The sequence below is a fragment of the Leuciscus leuciscus genome, assembly GCF_965113295.1.
Source record: "Leuciscus leuciscus genome assembly, chromosome: 6".
NCBI classification, from domain to species: Eukaryota; Metazoa; Chordata; class Actinopteri; order Cypriniformes; family Leuciscidae; genus Leuciscus; species Leuciscus leuciscus.
The window spans coordinates 4,682,321-4,699,697 of NC_138730.1; the positions used below are offsets into that span (position 1 = coordinate 4,682,321).

Below are 17,377 nucleotides of genomic sequence, written 5' to 3' on the forward strand. Positions count from 1 at the left end.
ATTTTTAAATTAAAAAAAATACATATTGTGCCTTTAATTAAATGATGTAATATTATAACAAACGTGAACATAAAAACCCTGCTTTGTACCTCAAAACTTATAACCACCATATAAAGGAGGTATAGAATAATAAGAAATCTATTGTCTCGTTGAATATTTTTTTTTTTGTCTTTTTTTATTTTTATGCGACACACCGAAGCAGTTTGTTTATATCTATGGATCTAACATGGCAGCAGACGCAAAGTTACCTTTCGATGCAGCCTTAGATAGTGTTCATCTAAACCAGGAAAAGTTTAGAACTACAAAAAGTTTAGTTTTACCACTACCGTGGTAACCTGTCCATGTTCAACTTTTACCCCATCATTTAAAGCGCTAAAACCAGCTGTCAGATGTTTTCGCGCCACTCCCGGTTGCTGAGCAACGCGCGTGAGTTTGACAGCTGCCAGGCCGATCTCATCCCAAGTCGTCATATACTGACGCTTTGGACATTTCGTCTACATCGAACGCACATGGCACCCTTTAGCGTCAATTTATTTATTTTTTTTATTTTTTTTTGGAGGAAGTACAGTTTTACTTTTGATTCATTGTTTTGGCTTAAAGAGTCATTCGTGTGTCCAGCGGGCCTACCACGCCGCAGTGACCCCCAGGAATTCCTCATCTTTGGCACTGGATGAAACCGTGATGTCTAGCTGCGTTTTTTAGCCCGGAAACCAACAGCTGGATTGGTGGAATGGTGGATAGAAGAGGTGGAGGGACGTGGGGACAAGCTTTCGCGCTTGCTTGGGTTGGATGCAGCAGCTTCTACCAATGATGTTTTGAGACAGGATCCCGAGATGGAGGAGGCCTTGCTGTAGCTTTTTGTGCTTGGCTGAGCAGGGGGTTTGTTACCTGTGTGGGACTGTGCAGTGGATGTATTTGGAGTGTTGCAGGCCTTTGCACCAGACACACTCTTCTTAACACCATTAGAGGATGAGGCTGATAGTTTTTTCTTCAGAGGCTTCTTGTTTGGGATGGAGGGTTTGCTGCTACTGTTGCTGTCTTTGATGTCATCAGGATGTGCTGGGGTTACTGAGAGTTCTTCAGAAGTTCTCGGCCCTGACCCTTTGTCCTCAGAAGAAGTGAGAGAGAAGTTGTCCAGTGCCTCGTTTATTGCCACACTCTCTTCGTCCACTGGAGCATTCTGTAACTTACGCATCATCTCCTGACGCATCATCACTAAGACGTTTGTCTGTGTAACCGTGGTTGAGGTGTCCCCCGAAATCCAAGGGTTATCTAGCAGCTCATTGGCTGTGATGCGGTGAGCTGGGTCAACTTTCAACAAACACCGTATTACATTTTTGGCGGCATCACTAATGGTGTTCCACACAAGGCCAGAGAAAGTGAGCTCTTTCATAATCATCTCAGAAAGTCTTTCCTTAGGGCTGTATATGAATGGAGGCTCTCCACACAACAGCATGTACATGATGACGCCGATGCTCCACAAGTCACACTGCTGGCTGTATTGGTGACCATTAACCACCTCAGGCGCCATGTACATAGGTGTCCCACAAGTGGCCTCTAGCATGTTTTCACTGCCCACACCGCCCATCTTCACAGAAAGACCAAAATCTGTGACCTTGATATTGACCATGTCGTTATCGTTGCCTTGGTGACAACTCTTCACAAGAATGTTTTCCAGTTTGAGGTCACGATGAACAATGTCTTTTTTGTGCAGATATACAATAGCTTCAAGCAAGCTTTTGATGATGTGTCTGGTCTCTTCCTCAGTGAAGTGCTTTTTTTTCTGCAGGAAATCCTTTAGATCGCCTCCTTCACAAAGTTCAGTCACAAGGTACATCCTCTTTAGTGTCTCAAAGACTTCCTCCAGATGTATAATATGTTCGTGTTTCACTTGTTTCATGATGCTGACTTCTCTTTCCAGATGTTTCACACCAGAAGTGCCTGCCTTCTCTTTGTTCACCCTCTTAATTGCCCACTTCCTCTGCGTCTCAATGTGAGTGGCTTCGCAAACAACGCCAAAGTTGCCTTGACCTAATTTCCTCCCAAAGGAATAGATTTTCTGTATGCTGGATTCATCCTCAATGCGAGTGTGGGGCACCTCCTTCTCCGCACTGTTTGTACGAGCCCACTGAGAAGCCATTTTCTTTTCAGCTCCAGACACATTTGTATGTGTCATCTTTCATATAGATTGTTGTGTTTGCGATGGCCTTTTCATTTGTTATGCCTCTTGCAGGTCATCGAAAACCTTGATGCAAGAGAATTTAACACTTGCGGTTGTCAAAACTTTCCTCCCTCGAGAGGGAGGGAGAACTACGGTGTGGTGCGAGGGACATCACGAGAACGAGACACCTGCACGCTGCAGTTCATTTATGAAGTGATCTGAATCTGCGTCGTTGAACTAATGGATGTTAACTGACTACCCCTTTAGCGTCAATATTACCCCTTTTCCACCAAGGCAGAGCTGGTGCTGGTTCGGAGCCAGAGCCTAGTTTCAATTCGGTTCTTTGGTTTTCCACACGCAAAGCACCAGCTCCGAACCAGGAAAAGTGGTTCTTAAGTAGCACCAAATCATTGCTGGTCTAGAACAGAGCCAAGAAAGAACCGCTTGCGTCAGAGGCTGGGGGTGGGGTTACCGGGACCAACAAGACGAATAGAAACTTGTGACCGCCATTTTTAAATAGCAGCTAGTCGAGCTAATAGCAGCTCGATTATAATATCCGTCTATGTAAGTTACGGCGAGCTGCACGAACGCGTTGGATTCGCCGTGTTTGGATGCCGATTTATTTTCGCAAACCCATGAGCATCCATAGTAACGCAACGTCTATTATTGTTGATGCCTTGTTCGAGATGCATCGGAGCAGCGTGGACCGATCAGAGCTGCGGGAGTGTTTGGAGACCATACGACTCCTTGTGCTTTTTGATCGCTTTCGCAGTGCTTTGATTTCATGTGCTGATCTGTTACGTTCCCACTTTAGTCTAGGGGGTTTAAAGAGGGAGTAACAAATGATGTAACAAAAAGTAAATAAATAACCGTGAGAAATCTCCTCTCCATCTATCCCAGCTCTAATTCCTGTTCACCTTTTTATCCAAAAGGCTACACAACACCCATTGATTCGCACCTTGCAACAAAAAGGAAACTGAAAGAGTATACTTAATGAGTTTCTTTTATTAAAAAGGTTTAACCAATATATTTATAAAGCAAACAAAAATCAACAAACAGACAAACAAACTTAAATAATAACCAGATCGTCAGGAGAGGGCCAGGCCAAAATAACAAACAAAACAAGGACTTCCTAAAGTTTAAACCCAAATAAATTGCCTAACAAAAGAAACAAAAAAATTAAAGACAGTTATCTTACCTCTCTCCCTGACTAGAAATAAACAGGAGAAAAGTTTAGGGATGGATCATCCAAATAAATTGGCGCCCATCTCCCTACACGGTTTTAACTATTTAAACTCACACAGTCCAAATAGTCAACAGGTTTCACAAAAGAATATAAGTTCTCTTTTCAACAACAAATCACACAATAGTGTCTGGGATAGCTGGAGAGGGATCCTCACGATCACAGTCTCTTTGCGGTTTTATACAGGCTGCAAACAGAAAAGCCACGCTCCTGCTAATTAACATCAGCTGCGGATGATTTGGAGTGCTGCATGAGAGAAAGAGAGAGAGATAAAGAAAAAAAAAAGAGAAAACAATCACCAACATAATATAAACACAAGACTACGTCACAGGACGTAACACCCCCACCGTTAAGATTATAAATAGAGTTATTTATAATAAACAGTCACCAATTCACTTTCACTATTAAACATTCACATGTTATTGTAATAATCATTAAACCAGTTATGATCTAGACAACGCATCCGCAACAACATTTTCTGAGCCTTTTTTGTAACGGATGTCAAGATTAAACTCTTGTACCGCAAGAGACCACCGCATAAGTCGCTGACTCGCATTGGACATGCGCTCAAGAAAAATTAACGGGTTATGGTCTGTGTACACTACTATTGGAGCAACACTACCACCCAAGTACACTTCAAAGTGCTGTAGTGCCATCAACATTGCTAGTGCTTCCTTCTCAATAACGCTATAGTTCTGCTGACACCTTGAGAACTTTTTAGAAAAGAATGAAACCGGATGCTCTACAAAAAAATTGTCTTCCTGCAACAGGACCGCACCAGCTCCTGTAGCGGAGGCATCAACCTCTAATTTAAACGGGGCATCAAATTGAGGGGCTTTGAGTATCGGAGCATTACAGAGCAAGTCTTTTGCTGCCTTAAAAGCATACTCACAACTGGGTGTCCAGATAAACCTCTTTGTAGTGCTTAGTAGATCAGTTAGTGGCGAGACAACTGAGGAAAAGTTTGGGCAGAAAGCTCGATAGTACCCGCACATCCCGAGGAACCTGCGCAGTTCACGTTTATTAGAGGGAATCTTGTATTCGAGGATAGCTGCAACTTTGGCCTCGACAGGCTTCACCATTCCCTGTCCCACTTGCTTACCCAAATAGCTGATCATTGCTTTTGCAAACTCGCACTTGGAAAGGTTCAAGGTCAACGAGGCATCGGCAAAACGCTTAAAAACATTCTCCAGGGTGGAAAGATGTTCTGTCCAGGTATGTGAATGGATAACCACATCATCCAAGTACAGTTCACAGTTTTTCACACCTGCCAACACATTATACATTAAACGTTGGAATGTGGCGGGAGCGTTTCGCATCCCAAAAGCTAAAACCGAATACTGCAGAAAATTGTCTGGAGTGACAAAAGCTGAGATTTCTGATGCACGTGGAGTCAGAGGCACCTGCCAGTATCCTTTCAGGAGGTCTAGCTTTGTTACAAACTTCGCATTACCCACCCTGTCCACACAATCTTCCATTCTAGGAAGCGGGAAGGAATCAGCTTTAGTTATGTTATTGACTTTACGAAAGTCAGTGCAGAAGCGATAGGTGGAGTCAGGTTTTGGCACCAGGAGGCAGGGCGAACTCCAGGGACTTTGACTGGGCACAGCAAATCCGTTCTTCAGCATATACTCCACTTCAGCCTTCATTATATTACGCTTTTGGGGATTGACTCGATAAGGATGCTGTTTGATCGGGGATGCATTTCCAACATCAATGTCATGAGAACACATTGTAGTTTTTCCAGGCACATCTGAGAACAGACTAGGAAATTTGTGCAGTAAATCAGTCAGTTCTTTAGCTTGACTTTCACCCAGATGAGCAAGGTAACTCTTGAGGTCGTTTAGAATGGCAGAGTTCTGTAAACGTGTGGAGGAAATTTGAACTTCTCTGCTACACAACCCGTCTTCTTCCATGGTATAGTTGGTAATCATAGCAACAGTGGAGGTTGGCACACTTGCCGTCACACAGTTCGTTTCATCTGTGGGTTTATCACACTTCGTTTCACTTTTGCAATGTGCAGTCACATACCTTTTCAGCATGTTGATGTGGCACAAACGGCTTTTACGCCTACGGTCAGGTGTGTTAATGACGTAATTTGTGTCACTCACTTTCTTCTTGACAATGTAGGGACCATTAAACTTTGCCTGGAACACAGAACCAGGAGTGGGTAGCAGAGCCAGAACCGAATCACCAGGCTGGAAAGATCTTTTAACAGACTTCTGGTCAAAGCGTGTTTTCATCTTGCCTTGTGCGGTTTCAAGATGTTTTGCTGCCACTTCACGAGCACTCTGAAGTCTCTGGCGGAGAGACTGGACATAGTCAGGGATAGCCACAGGTGTTGGATGTTCAGTCAACAGCTGCTCGCTCAACAACTTTAACGGTCCTCGCACCACATGACCGAAGACAAGCTCAGCTGGACTATATCCTAGAGACTCTTGTACTGTCTCTCTCACAGCGAACAGAAGAAAGGGGAGACCCTCGTCCCAATCTTTTCCCGTCTCAACACAATAGCTGCGCAGCATCGTTTTAAGAGTTTGATGAAACCTTTCAATCGCACCTTGTGACTCTGGGTGGTAGGCACTGGATAACTGATGATTTATGTCAAGCTCCTTCAGAATCTGTTCAAACATTCTTGACGTGAAATTTGTGCCACGGTCTGTCTGGATTACTTTTGGCAGGCCGAAAGTGGAACAGAACTTGATCAGCTCTTTCAGCACTGCTTTGGCCTTCAGGTTGCGTAATGGAACTGCTTCGGGAAAGCGTGTTGCAGCACACATGATAGTCAACATATATTGATGTCCTGCCTTAGACTTGGGCAACGGGCCCACACAATCGATGATCAGACGTTCAAATGGCTCACACATCACAGGGATTGGCGAAAGTGGAGCGACAGGAACTCTTTGGTTCGGTTTTCCTGCGAGTTGGCAAACTTTACACGCTTTGCAAAAGGCAGACACAGCAGACTTTATACCAGGCCAGTAGAAGTATCTGGAAACTCGATAGTATGTCTTCGTGACTCCTAGATGACCGGACATTACGTGTTCATGAGCGAGCTTCAACACATGCGTGCGGTAGCCAGAAGGCAAAACAATTTGCTGCACCACCTGACAGTTCTCATCATCTTCGTCTGGTTTCCATCTACGCATCAGCAGTCCCTGATCCCAGAAATACATAACCCCAGAATTAGATGCTTGCCCAAAATCTGTAGCTTTAACACAGTTAGCTAGAGTTGGGTCCTCTCTCTGCGCAGTTATCAAATGTTCTCGACTCACTTTCAAGGGAGTTGTTGACTCTGAACTAGGATCAGGCATAAGCTCAAGCTCTGTGGTCAGTGTATACTCACATGGGGTAGTATCAGGGACTAAAAAAGAATCAGCAAGATCCACCACTTCCTTGAATTTATGTGCTTGTGCACGGGTCACTGCGCATGCAGGGAATGCTGAAGGATACAAGGTAACAAGATTAGACTTCTCCTCCACACTTGGGGTATGTGTCACAATTGGAAAAGGAAAAACTTCACCTCCTGCTAAATCATTCCCTATGATTAAGTCTATACCTTCTACAGGTAACTGTCTACGGACACCCAGCTTAACAGCTCCACTGACAAGACCTGACTTTAAGTGAACCGTATGCAAAGGTACATTAGCACAGCGCATCTCAATACCACGGACCAACACATCATGTCCTGTGTACGTGTCAGCAGAAAATGGTAGGCTACGCTCAAGAATGAAGGACTGCGCAGCTCCAGTATCTCTAAGCATGACTACTGGCTTAAACTCCGCATCAGGGAATATAGAAACCATGCCCTCTAGAAGAAATGGTTGGTAACTTTCTACATCAGCTGGGCTTAATTTTGGTAAGGTCTGAGCAAGTGCTACACTCTTAGTTTTCGACCCCTTCTGCTTCCATTGGTGACAGTCTGCAATCAAATGTTCAGGACTTAAACAGTAAAAACATTCGCGTCTCAAACTATCTGCCGACTTAAATTTACGAGCACTCTTTGGGAAATTTTCGACTCTAGCAGGGCGGGTTACATGAGGAATTACGTTCAACGTATCAACTGCATATGGCGTGGCAAATTTTGGCTGCCGTGGTGCAGCAAAAACAGTGCGATGTGTTAATACAAACTCGTCAGCCAAAACAGCAGCGTCAGACAAGCAAGCAACTTTTTGTTCGTTCAAATGAACCACCACATTCTCTGGTACACAATTCTTAAAGTCTTCTTACATGATTAACTCCTGCAATTGTTCCAGGGTCGTTATCTTGCTAGAGAGACACCATTTATCAAAGAGGATTTTTTTCTCCCTTGCAAACTCTACGTAAGACTGTCTGGCTGTTTTCACATGTCGCCGAAATTTTTGCCGGTATGCTTCAGGGACAAGTTCATACGCGCGTAAAACCGCTGCCTTAATTATATCATAATCAAGAGAAGACTCGATTGGCAGAGCAGAACAGACCTCCTGCGCTTTTCCAGTGAGGCTACACTGCAATAATAGAGCCCACATCTCTTTCGGCCACCCTAACTTTCCTGCGATTCGCTCGAATGTAACAAAGTAGGAATCTACTTCTGCCTCTCTGAACGGCGGTACCAGTTTAATATATCTACTGGGGTCAAAAGGAACAGCAGGAGATACATGGCTATGCCCCCCAGACAAAGGACTAGTTGCTGTCGATGTAGGAGAGGAAACTGAAGAGGTTTTAGTACGCGGAAATGGCATTGGTTGTACAGCAGTACGCTGAGCTTCTAAAGCCAATTTTCGTAACTGAATATCCCGATCAGCCTCCACTTCAACAGTTCTCAACTTAATCACCTGAGCTTCACACTCCTGCTTCTTTATTTCCAGTTCTAACTCCTTTAACCTCACTGCCAACCTAGGGTCTTGAAAAGCAACAGATTCAGTGTCAGGATGACCTATACTATCCTCTTCTTTACCTGCTGCTACTACTAGTTGTTCTACCTCTTCACCATCAACGCTTTCACTTGGCAAAATTCCATCACTTACCAATTTGTCATACAAGATTTCTTTAATGACCTGTTTGGTAGCTTCTTTAACAATGAGGACATTAAAAAACTCTGCTATCTGAATAAGATCTTTCTTTTTACAGCGATCAAAGGCATCAATAGTCGGCGCAAGAGTAAACGAGAGTAGATCAAATTCCATCTTTTAATCCCCTACTACACTCTCCTCTTTCACCCAAAGAAGAAAACAGCCAGCAATCAAGAAAAAAAGTCGTACTCACCAAAGTAGAGTTGCTTGCAAGCCACTAACGAATTCTCAATATTAGTAAGGACGAGCAAATTGTCACAAGGCAAAATTAGTAGTACTGTGGAAAAAAAAAAAGACCCAACAAGATCACAAAAAAAAAACGCAAAGGACGAGCCCCCAATTGTTACGTTCCCACTTTAGTCTAGGGGGTTTAAAGAGGGAGTAACAAATGATGTAACAAAAAGTAAATAAATAACCGTGAGAAATCTCCTCTCCATCTATCCCAGCTCTAATTCCTGTTCACCTTTTTATCCAAAAGGCTACACAACACCCATTGATTCGCACCTTGCAACAAAAAGGAAACTGAAAGAGTATACTTAATGAGTTTCTTTTATTAAAAAGGTTTAACCAATATATTTATAAAGCAAACAAAAATCAACAAACAGACAAACAAACTTAAATAATAACCAGATCGTCAGGAGAGGGCCAGGCCAAAATAACAAACAAAACAAGGACTTCCTAAAGTTTAAACCCAAATAAATTGCCTAACAAAAGAAACAAAAAAATTAAAGACAGTTATCTTACCTCTCTCCCTGACTAGAAATAAACAGGAGAAAAGTTTAGGGATGGATCATCCAAATAAATTGGCGCCCATCTCCCTACACGGTTTTAACTATTTAAACTCACACAGTCCAAATAGTCAACAGGTTTCACAAAAGAATATAAGTTCTCTTTTCAACAACAAATCACACAATAGTGTCTGGGATAGCTGGAGAGGGATCCTCACGATCACAGTCTCTTTGCGGTTTTATACAGGCTGCAAACAGAAAAGCCACGCTCCTGCTAATTAACATCAGCTGCGGATGATTTGGAGTGCTGCATGAGAGAAAGAGAGAGAGATAAAGAAAAAAAAAGAGAAAACAATCACCAACATAATATAAACACAAGACTACGTCACAGGACGTAATGAGCTCTTTCATAATCATCTCAGAAAGTCTTTCCTTAGGGCTGTATATGAATGGAGGCTCTCCACACAACAGCATGTACATGATGACGCCGATGCTCCACAAGTCACACTGCTGGCTGTATTGGTGACCATTAACCACCTCAGGCGCCATGTACATAGGTGTCCCACAAGTGGCCTCTAGCATGTTTTCACTGCCCACACCGCCCATCTTCACAGAAAGACCAAAATCTGTGACCTTGATATTGACCATGTCGTTATCGTTGCCTTGGTGACAACTCTTCACAAGAATGTTTTCCAGTTTGAGGTCACGATGAACAATGTCTTTTTTGTGCAGATATACAATAGCTTCAAGCAAGCTTTTGATGATGTGTCTGGTCTCTTCCTCAGTGAAGTGCTTTTTTTTCTGCAGGAAATCCTTTAGATCGCCTCCTTCACAAAGTTCAGTCACAAGGTACATCCTCTTTAGTGTCTCAAAGACTTCCTCCAGATGTATAATATGTTCGTGTTTCACTTGTTTCATGATGCTGACTTCTCTTTCCAGATGTTTCACACCAGAAGTGCCTGCCTTCTCTTTGTTCACCCTCTTAATTGCCCACTTCCTCTGCGTCTCAATGTGAGTGGCTTCGCAAACAACGCCAAAGTTGCCTTGACCTAATTTCCTCCCAAAGGAATAGATTTTCTGTATGCTGGATTCATCCTCAATGCGAGTGATGGGCACCTCCTTCTCCGCACTGTTTGTACGAGCCCACTGAGAAGCCATTTTCTTTTCAGCTCCAGACACATTTGTATGTGTCATCTTTCATATAGATTGTTGTGTTTGCGATGGCCTTTTCATTTGTTATGCCTCTTGCAGGTCATCGAAAACCTTGATGCAAGAGAATTTAACACTTGCGGTTGTCAAAACTTTCCTCCCTCGAGAGGGAGGGAGAACTACGGTGTGGTGCGAGGGACATCACGAGAACGAGACACCTGCACGCTGCAGTTCATTTATGAAGTGATCTGAATCTGCGTCGTTGAACTAATGGATGTTAACTGACTACCCCTTTAGCGTCAATATTACCCCTTTTCCACCAAGGCAGAGCTGGTGCTGGTTCGGAGCCAGAGCCTAGTTTCAATTCGGTTCTTTGGTTTTCCACACGCAAAGCACCAGCTCCGAACCAGGAAAAGTGGTTCTTAAGTAGCACCAAATCATTGCTGGTCTAGAACAGAGCCAAGAAAGAACCGCTTGCGTCAGAGGCTGGGGGTGGGGTTACCGGGACCAACAAGACGAATAGAAACTTGTGACCGCCATTTTTAAATAGCAGCTAGTCGAGCTAATAGCAGCTCGATTATAATATCCGTCTATGTAAGTTACGGCGAGCTGCACGAACGCGTTGGATTCGCCGTGTTTGGATGCCGATTTATTTTCGCAAACCCATGAGCATCCATAGTAACGCAACGTCTATTATTGTTGATGCCTTGTTCGAGATGCATCGGAGCAGCGTGGACCGATCAGAGCTGCGGGAGTGTTTGGAGACCATACGACTCCTTGTGCTTTTTGATCGCTTTCGCAGTGCTTTGATTTCATGTGCTGATCGTTCTGCGAGAAGCCGATGCATCTCGAACAAGTCTGGTGTGTTTGTGTTTGGCGCTGCCGCACTAGCGTTGCTGGGCAACATGATACGTATGCAGTGACGTAAGATATAGCTCTGTTGTGGCTCTCTGGCCGGTGGAAACGCAAACTGGTTCTTAGTAAGCTCGTCAGTTGAACCAACTCCGAACTGGCAATAGCTCTAGCTCTGAACCAGCACCCGGTTCTTGTTGGTGGAAAACCCCTTGAGACGCAGATAGATATGGGCCAGAAGGCGCCTCCTAGCGGTCTAACCCTAACCCTACCCCAGACCTAAACCTACCCATAACCGAACAAAGCTCTGTGCGTCTCATATTGACGCTAAAGGGTGCCATGTGCGTTCGATGTAGATGAAATGTCCAAAGCGACTTGGGATGAGAATGCGTTGGCCTGTCAGAGTGACTTTTTTAGGATTGTATAATCTAGTAAAAGAAATGGACAAATACAAGCAGTGTGTGGACAGTGCACAGTAAAAGTGTACAGCGTGTGCGCAGCTTTCATAATACGATACATACATTTACAATTTTTTTTTTCTGCAATTTTGCGCCCCGTCCAGCAGATGGCGCCCCAGGCGGCCGCCTGTGTCGCCTGTCGGCAAAGCCGGCCCTGATACCTCCTCTCCAACATGTTTTTTTTTTTCTCTCTCTCTCTCTCTTCTTACTTTCCTTAATATGGGAATTGACTGTTTAGCATCTTTGATATAAATGTTACCTGTAATGTTCTTCGTATCTTATGATGCTCTGGACTCATTTTGAACCTTATATGTGAAATATGTGTTTGTTGTATTATACAATGTATAATTCTGGAAATAATAATAATAAAAAAAAAACTCATCGGTGTCTCATAATTATTCATGTACTGAGTTTTTTTATCCAATGAGAAGACACTTTCTCTTAATTATTCATGACACCACGTGGAACTTTCCAATGACAGACATGTCAAACTGTGATATCGCGTATTAGATGAGAGAGTCAATGATGGGACGCGCGTTTGTTTTCGTGGTGCAAAAGTTCCAGTGCATCTTTCCCCGCGATGCTGCCAGAGCTAGACTCGGCCATCAACCACGGACACATCTAAACTATGTGTGTGTAGCAACCAGTCAACGGGAGAATGGTGGACTTTGGACTTGTACACCAATGCAGGTTTCGTCTTGCGAGTGATGCGGTCCCGACGACTTTTCTATCGCTTCAGCGGTGTGTGTGTGTGTGTGTGTGTGTGTGTGTGTGTGCGTGTCTAAGATGTAGCCTACCCTGACCGTATTACTTGCCTTTTGTTAAATAATCACTCGTTATTAAAATACATTTATGTTTTAAATACAATTATGATTACTGTAGTAGGCTAATATATGTAGCAGGGCATTCAGTTACTTCTGAAAGGACAAAAATAAGGTGTCAGTGTATTTCATTAGACTTTAACTTTGCCAGCTATAAAAAAATCTAGCATTTCCTCACGTTTTACCACTGATTTTAGTGACAGTCGATATGCATGGGCCACTGGTGATGACAGTCCCCCCCCCCCCCTCCCCCCTCCCCCCTGGATATTGTAAATGACTGACATCCTGAGGATTGTGTTTATTATACATTCAATCCTTTTGTTTTGTATTAGGACACAAATGATTCATGATTCACAAATAGAGCTGGGCGATATGGCCAAAAAATATCATCATAATTTGTTTGTTCACAATTAAACTCCACAGAGTAAGCTACCTTTTAATTTAGGGCCCAACTGAATGAATGGGTGAATGTGAGGCAATATGTAAAGCGCTTTGGTGGCCATAGGTCTGTGAAAGCGCTATATAAATTCAGTCCATATGTGAGACTGCGGATGCTGGTGTGTGTGTGTGTGTGTGTGTGTGTGTGTGTGTGTGTGTGTGTGTGTGTGTACTGTGCAGCACAAACACAGACGTGCACTAGCTCTTACAGTCAGTTAACTTATGTTGTACATGTTGGTAGAGTGTCTGATTGAAAAAAAAAATATATATGTTTTTTTTTATGGTCTTGTAACGTAACTGAATATTTGGCTGAGATACATTTTGAGTTGCTGTGTGTAAAAATCTTTGCTGTGGTTTCAAGCAGGACATATTCTTGGGTCAACATTTTTGTTTTCATCTTGGAACACAATTCCTGTCCAGAAACCCTAACCCTACACATAACTTATCCTTAAAGAGGGAAATGATGGGTAAATAACCAGCATCAAACCCTGGTTGTAAGCATAAATTAACATAAACTGTAAACTTGTCACTCAAATATGATTTGTTGATTGGAATGCAGGATTAACAAAGATGTTTATCCAGAAACATTTGTTGAAAATATGTGTCATCTTATAAACTGCTTGACTCTGATATTCTATAAAAAATTAAAATAAAAAATAATAAATAAATAATAAATATTTAATTTGTCATTTATATCACTAAATATTGACATTTATATGACATTTTTTATAAATAACAATAGCCTATCAGTATATGAATTGATCAATTAATTTATGAGTGAGTAAATGAATGACAAATCAGCACAAACTGCTATGAGAACATTTTACTGTTATTTTAAAATGAACCTTTTTCAACCCTTTTTTATTATGCATTCATGACCAAAAAAAAAAGTCTGCTTTGCTAGAAAACCAACTTTGTTAGAGATAAGTTAAGTCAAGTATAGTTGATCTCTATTTATTTATTTATTTATTTATTTATTTATTTATTTATTAATCAACATGTATTTGTAGTCGGCTAAATTGAAACTGGTTGGAGGTTTCCTATTTCCGGCTCTTTAAATGTAAAATTAGCCACGCAGAAAAGGCAGAGGAGGATTGTTGTGTGGAGAATTGATGGTGGAAAACTGCACAAGTAAAGTTAAGGTAAGATTTCATAAAAAATAAAGGATAAATGTTTGCTGTTGGCCAAATCTTGTAAATCTTTCTGTTGGTGATTTATTCAGTTGGAGTATTGCATGTGATGTGATATTAGAGTTAACAATGATAACTCAGCAAATTGTTAGCTAGCAAACACAGTTATTTTGTCAATTCAACTCTTGTCACATCAAGTAAATATTACAGGGAAAATGTTTAAATATGAATGTTTCTGCAGAGAAATTAGCTGAATGATTTTGTAAGTAACCATGACAGTAATTTGCGATGTGTGACCTTACAGTGCGCACGTACAGTAACAGTAGACACTGTGGATGAGAACATCGGTTAACAACATGCTAGATTTCAGTTTTACTTAAGACTCTGCTATGGCCAGTAGTGATGGCTCGATCAATGATGATTAGTTCAGTGTTTTTTTAATAACCTTTAATATGGCTCGTGAATAAAGTTGATTAGTTCGCCTCCCGAGTCACGTGACGTAGGGGAGAGCAGGGCACAACCTAACGCTTTTTGACATTCTCAGTTTGTGTAAATCTACTTTAGGGTTCAGGGTATTTCTTTTTTCCCACATTAATTTCACACGTCTAGTTCAAATATGTGGTTTTGTTTTATTAATACAGTGTATACTTTTTTCTTAATATAGCCCGAAAGAATGGAAGTGAAATGTGACAACATGCCCCATAGGTGTGGTACATTATAACATGACCATATGACAGATTAAAATGCTATCTGATCTAATTAAAAAAATATACAAGACAAACTAAAATCTTTTCTCAATAAAATACAACTATTAACTTTTTCATATAAAATAATGGCATTTTTTAATAATTAAAAATAAAATAATTTTTGACAACGAACTCAAACTAAAACAGTTGATTCTACCGTTATTTAAAAAGCTGTTGCTTCAATTAGCTTGAACAAAACTGAAAATCATTAAGAAGATCTTTGTCTCAAAATATAGTCAATAATTTTTGCGATTCTCATTTTTTATTCTTTTGTGTATGACATTAGATCCAGATGATCTATATAATGCATTTAATATGGTTAGGCACAATTTCATGTATCAGGCCCTAATTATTTTAGCTTTAACAAGGTTGTCACAGGGGTGGTTGTACACACACACACACACACACACACACACACACACACACACAAAGATGATGATGACGGTAATATGTGATGTTTAATAAATCCAGGTAATCCAAATGGAACAGAGCAACAACACACCATTTACTGACGACACCAGACACTGAACTGAACACACTATATGCAGGTGATAATGATTGTGATGGATGAGTGAACATATATATATAAATATATATATATATATATATATATATATAAAAATATTTTATATATAAAAAATATTATTATTATTATTATTAATAATAATTTATTTTTTTATTTTTTTCACCGCCAATTTTGTCCCGGCGTCCATTTTCAAATAGACAATGCGCCATTTCCCATTCCACTTCTTGCGTATGTTTTCGTGACAAAACATGGTTTGGGGACCGGATAGAGTCGTTGGGTGACAGAGTTGTTGTCAGCTCATGTAGTGTGTGTGTAACCCCCTGTTGCAGAACATTTACATAGTGTCACGTAGTGTGAACACCACAACGACTTCAAGACTCCAGAGCAAGTCATGTAGTCTAAACAGCACAGCGATCTGCCGACGTTTAAAGTTGTGTAGTGTGAACTAGGCATAAGGCAGACGATGATGAAACACAAAGAGTCCAAATAAACGAGACCTAAATTCCTCCCTGTGTGTTGTGTATCAGGCAGACGGAGAGTGGTTTTGTTTTAGGAGTTTTCTGTATGTTGTAAGATGTGCATATGTTTGCATGGAGCCTACAGTATACTGGTGGCATGTGCATGTAGAGGAACGAACACAAAGTCCAGGGTGGTGATGAAGGTGGAGTGAGCCAAGAGATGAGCTTGAGCAGGGGATGATGGTTCTTCAGCTTCACAGCGGCGTTGATGGAGGGAGAAGCCATGGAGGAACACTGATGAGGGCCGCCATGGGGATGATCGGACGCAAGGACGGCGTGGATGGAACGACCACATTGATCTCATCTGGAAATGGTTTGTATGTGGTTTGTCACTTTTCCCTTTTTTGCTTGTAATTGGTAGAATTTCTCAAAATCAAAAATATGCCATTCCTTAAAAAATGCTATCATCATTTACTCACCATCATGTTGTTCTAGTCAAAACATGAACACAAAAGTCAAAGTCATACAGGTTTGGAACAACATGAAGATGATCATTTTTGACTGATGTTAATCAGTCTGTCAGTTACAGTGCTGGGTCCGTCGACCTTAATCAGCACCCAATCACATGGTAAACGAAGTGCCGCTGTCATTGGTCGAGCCGTCCATAGAGCGCCGCGTGGAAAGGTACATTTCAGTGGTGACGCGTGAGGACCGTCTCGCTGGCATGTAGTTCTTCCCCAAGCACCAGATGTCCCGTAGGATCTTACAGAAGTGCACTGTAAAAATAAAAGGTGCCTGGAGGAACCTTTTGGGGTTCTTCACTTTGCCACACCGGCGGAACCGTCTGTAGATCCTCTAGGCACCCTTTAAAAAGGGGCGGTTCTCTGAAGAACCACACAAGTTTCCTGAGGAACTCTTATGGGCACTGTGTGGAACCACTTTGGGTGCCTCCAGGAACCAAATTTCATTTTTTAAAATATTTAATTTCATGTTGTAACTATGGTTACCTTTGACTTCTATTATAATAAACAAATTGAACCAAATACAAAATAAATGTTTATTACATATTTTATATTCATTTTTATACATACACTTCCATACACATGGGAAAAAAAGCTAAATATAGATTAATATCAATGAATACACAAAAAAAAAAATAGTATAATACATAAGCAACATGAATAATCAACCAATGCAATAGGCTATACAAGAAAAGACATTTCAACAAAATGCATGGAAACATGGATCCTAACCTTTATCTCTATACAGAAATCTCTGATGATTAGTTATTCAGCTATTTTGAATCATAAAGTGTTGAAGTCTGGGATGCCTTTTGAAAAGCTTAAATGTGTGACTTGAATCAACAGTGTTCATAAATGGTTGTTGAGTATTCTCATGAAACAAGATAGAGGAAGTAGAGGTAGAATTCCAGTCATTTCAATAAGAATCCACACGATCAGCAGTTTCATTTGTGGTCAAAAATGTCACTATGGGACCAAGTTGGTTACTGGAATTCGCTAGATTTGACCAACAGAAAGCTGCTTGAAAGTGACTCCTGTGTGAGCTGTGCTTCATACATTACGTCGCTACACTGCTGACAATGATCAATGGACTTT

At 41.5% G+C, this 17,377-nt stretch overlaps 4 protein-coding genes across 5 annotated transcripts; all 4 read right to left on the minus strand.

The window, feature by feature from the left end:
- Positions 1-562: 562 nt before the first annotated feature.
- Positions 563-2,300, minus strand: LOC309501962 (serine/threonine-protein kinase 33-like). Its single transcript, XM_082174262.1, has one exon. The coding sequence runs from the start codon at positions 2,174-2,176 to the stop codon at positions 686-688; it is 1,491 nt and encodes a 496-aa protein (XP_082030388.1). The 5' UTR covers positions 2,177-2,300; the 3' UTR covers positions 563-685.
- A 1,590-nt stretch (positions 2,301-3,890) lies between these two features.
- Positions 3,891-6,288, minus strand: LOC309501937 (retrovirus-related Pol polyprotein from transposon 297). Its single transcript, XM_082174230.1, has 2 exons — positions 4,110-6,288; positions 3,891-4,068 (listed from the first exon to the last, which is right to left on the minus strand). Exons 1-2 carry the CDS (start codon positions 6,269-6,271, stop codon positions 4,041-4,043), a joined length of 2,190 nt encoding a protein of 729 aa, XP_082030356.1. The 5' UTR covers positions 6,272-6,288; the 3' UTR covers positions 3,891-4,040.
- Positions 4,792-8,658, minus strand: LOC309501991 (uncharacterized protein). 2 transcript variants are annotated; one of them, XM_082174303.1, is made up of 2 exons: positions 7,075-8,658; positions 4,792-4,862 (listed from the first exon to the last, which is right to left on the minus strand). In XM_082174303.1, exon 1 carries the CDS (start codon positions 8,567-8,569, stop codon positions 7,631-7,633), a length of 939 nt encoding a protein of 312 aa, XP_082030429.1. In that variant the 5' UTR covers positions 8,570-8,658; the 3' UTR covers positions 4,792-4,862; positions 7,075-7,630. The 2 variants fall into 2 exon arrangements, with proteins under 2 accessions (XP_082030429.1, XP_082030428.1); XM_082174302.1 differs by lacking the exon at positions 4,792-4,862 and having other exon boundaries at positions 6,405-7,183; positions 7,302-8,658.
- Positions 8,659-9,360: 702 nt separating this feature from the next.
- LOC309500517 (serine/threonine-protein kinase 33-like) lies at positions 9,361-10,500 on the minus strand (the record flags this gene model as incomplete). Its single annotated transcript, XM_082172126.1, has 2 exons — positions 9,578-10,500; positions 9,361-9,490 (listed from the first exon to the last, which is right to left on the minus strand). The coding sequence occupies exons 1-2, from the start codon at positions 10,375-10,377 to the stop codon at positions 9,361-9,363; spliced, it is 930 nt and encodes a 309-aa protein (XP_082028252.1). The 5' UTR covers positions 10,378-10,500.
- Positions 10,501-17,377: the final 6,877 nt, after the last annotated feature.

What these genes read in the sequence shown, in the direction of transcription:
- LOC309501962 (XM_082174262.1), bottom strand. Translation starts at nt 2,176, where the DNA reads ATGACACATACAAATGTGTCTGGAGCTGAAAAGAAAATGGCTTCTCAG.
- LOC309501937 (XM_082174230.1), bottom strand. Translation starts at nt 6,271, where the DNA reads ATGTGTGAGCCATTTGAACGTCTGATCATCGATTGTGTGGGCCCGTTG. An exon ending in TTTTCTAAAAAGTTCTCAAG is followed by an intron (nt 4,069 to 4,109) that starts GTGTCAGCAGAA and finishes AGGAAGCACTAG; the next exon opens with CAATGTTGATGGCACTACAG.
- LOC309501991 (XM_082174303.1), bottom strand. Translation starts at nt 8,569, where the DNA reads ATGGAATTTGATCTACTCTCGTTTACTCTTGCGCCGACTATTGATGCC.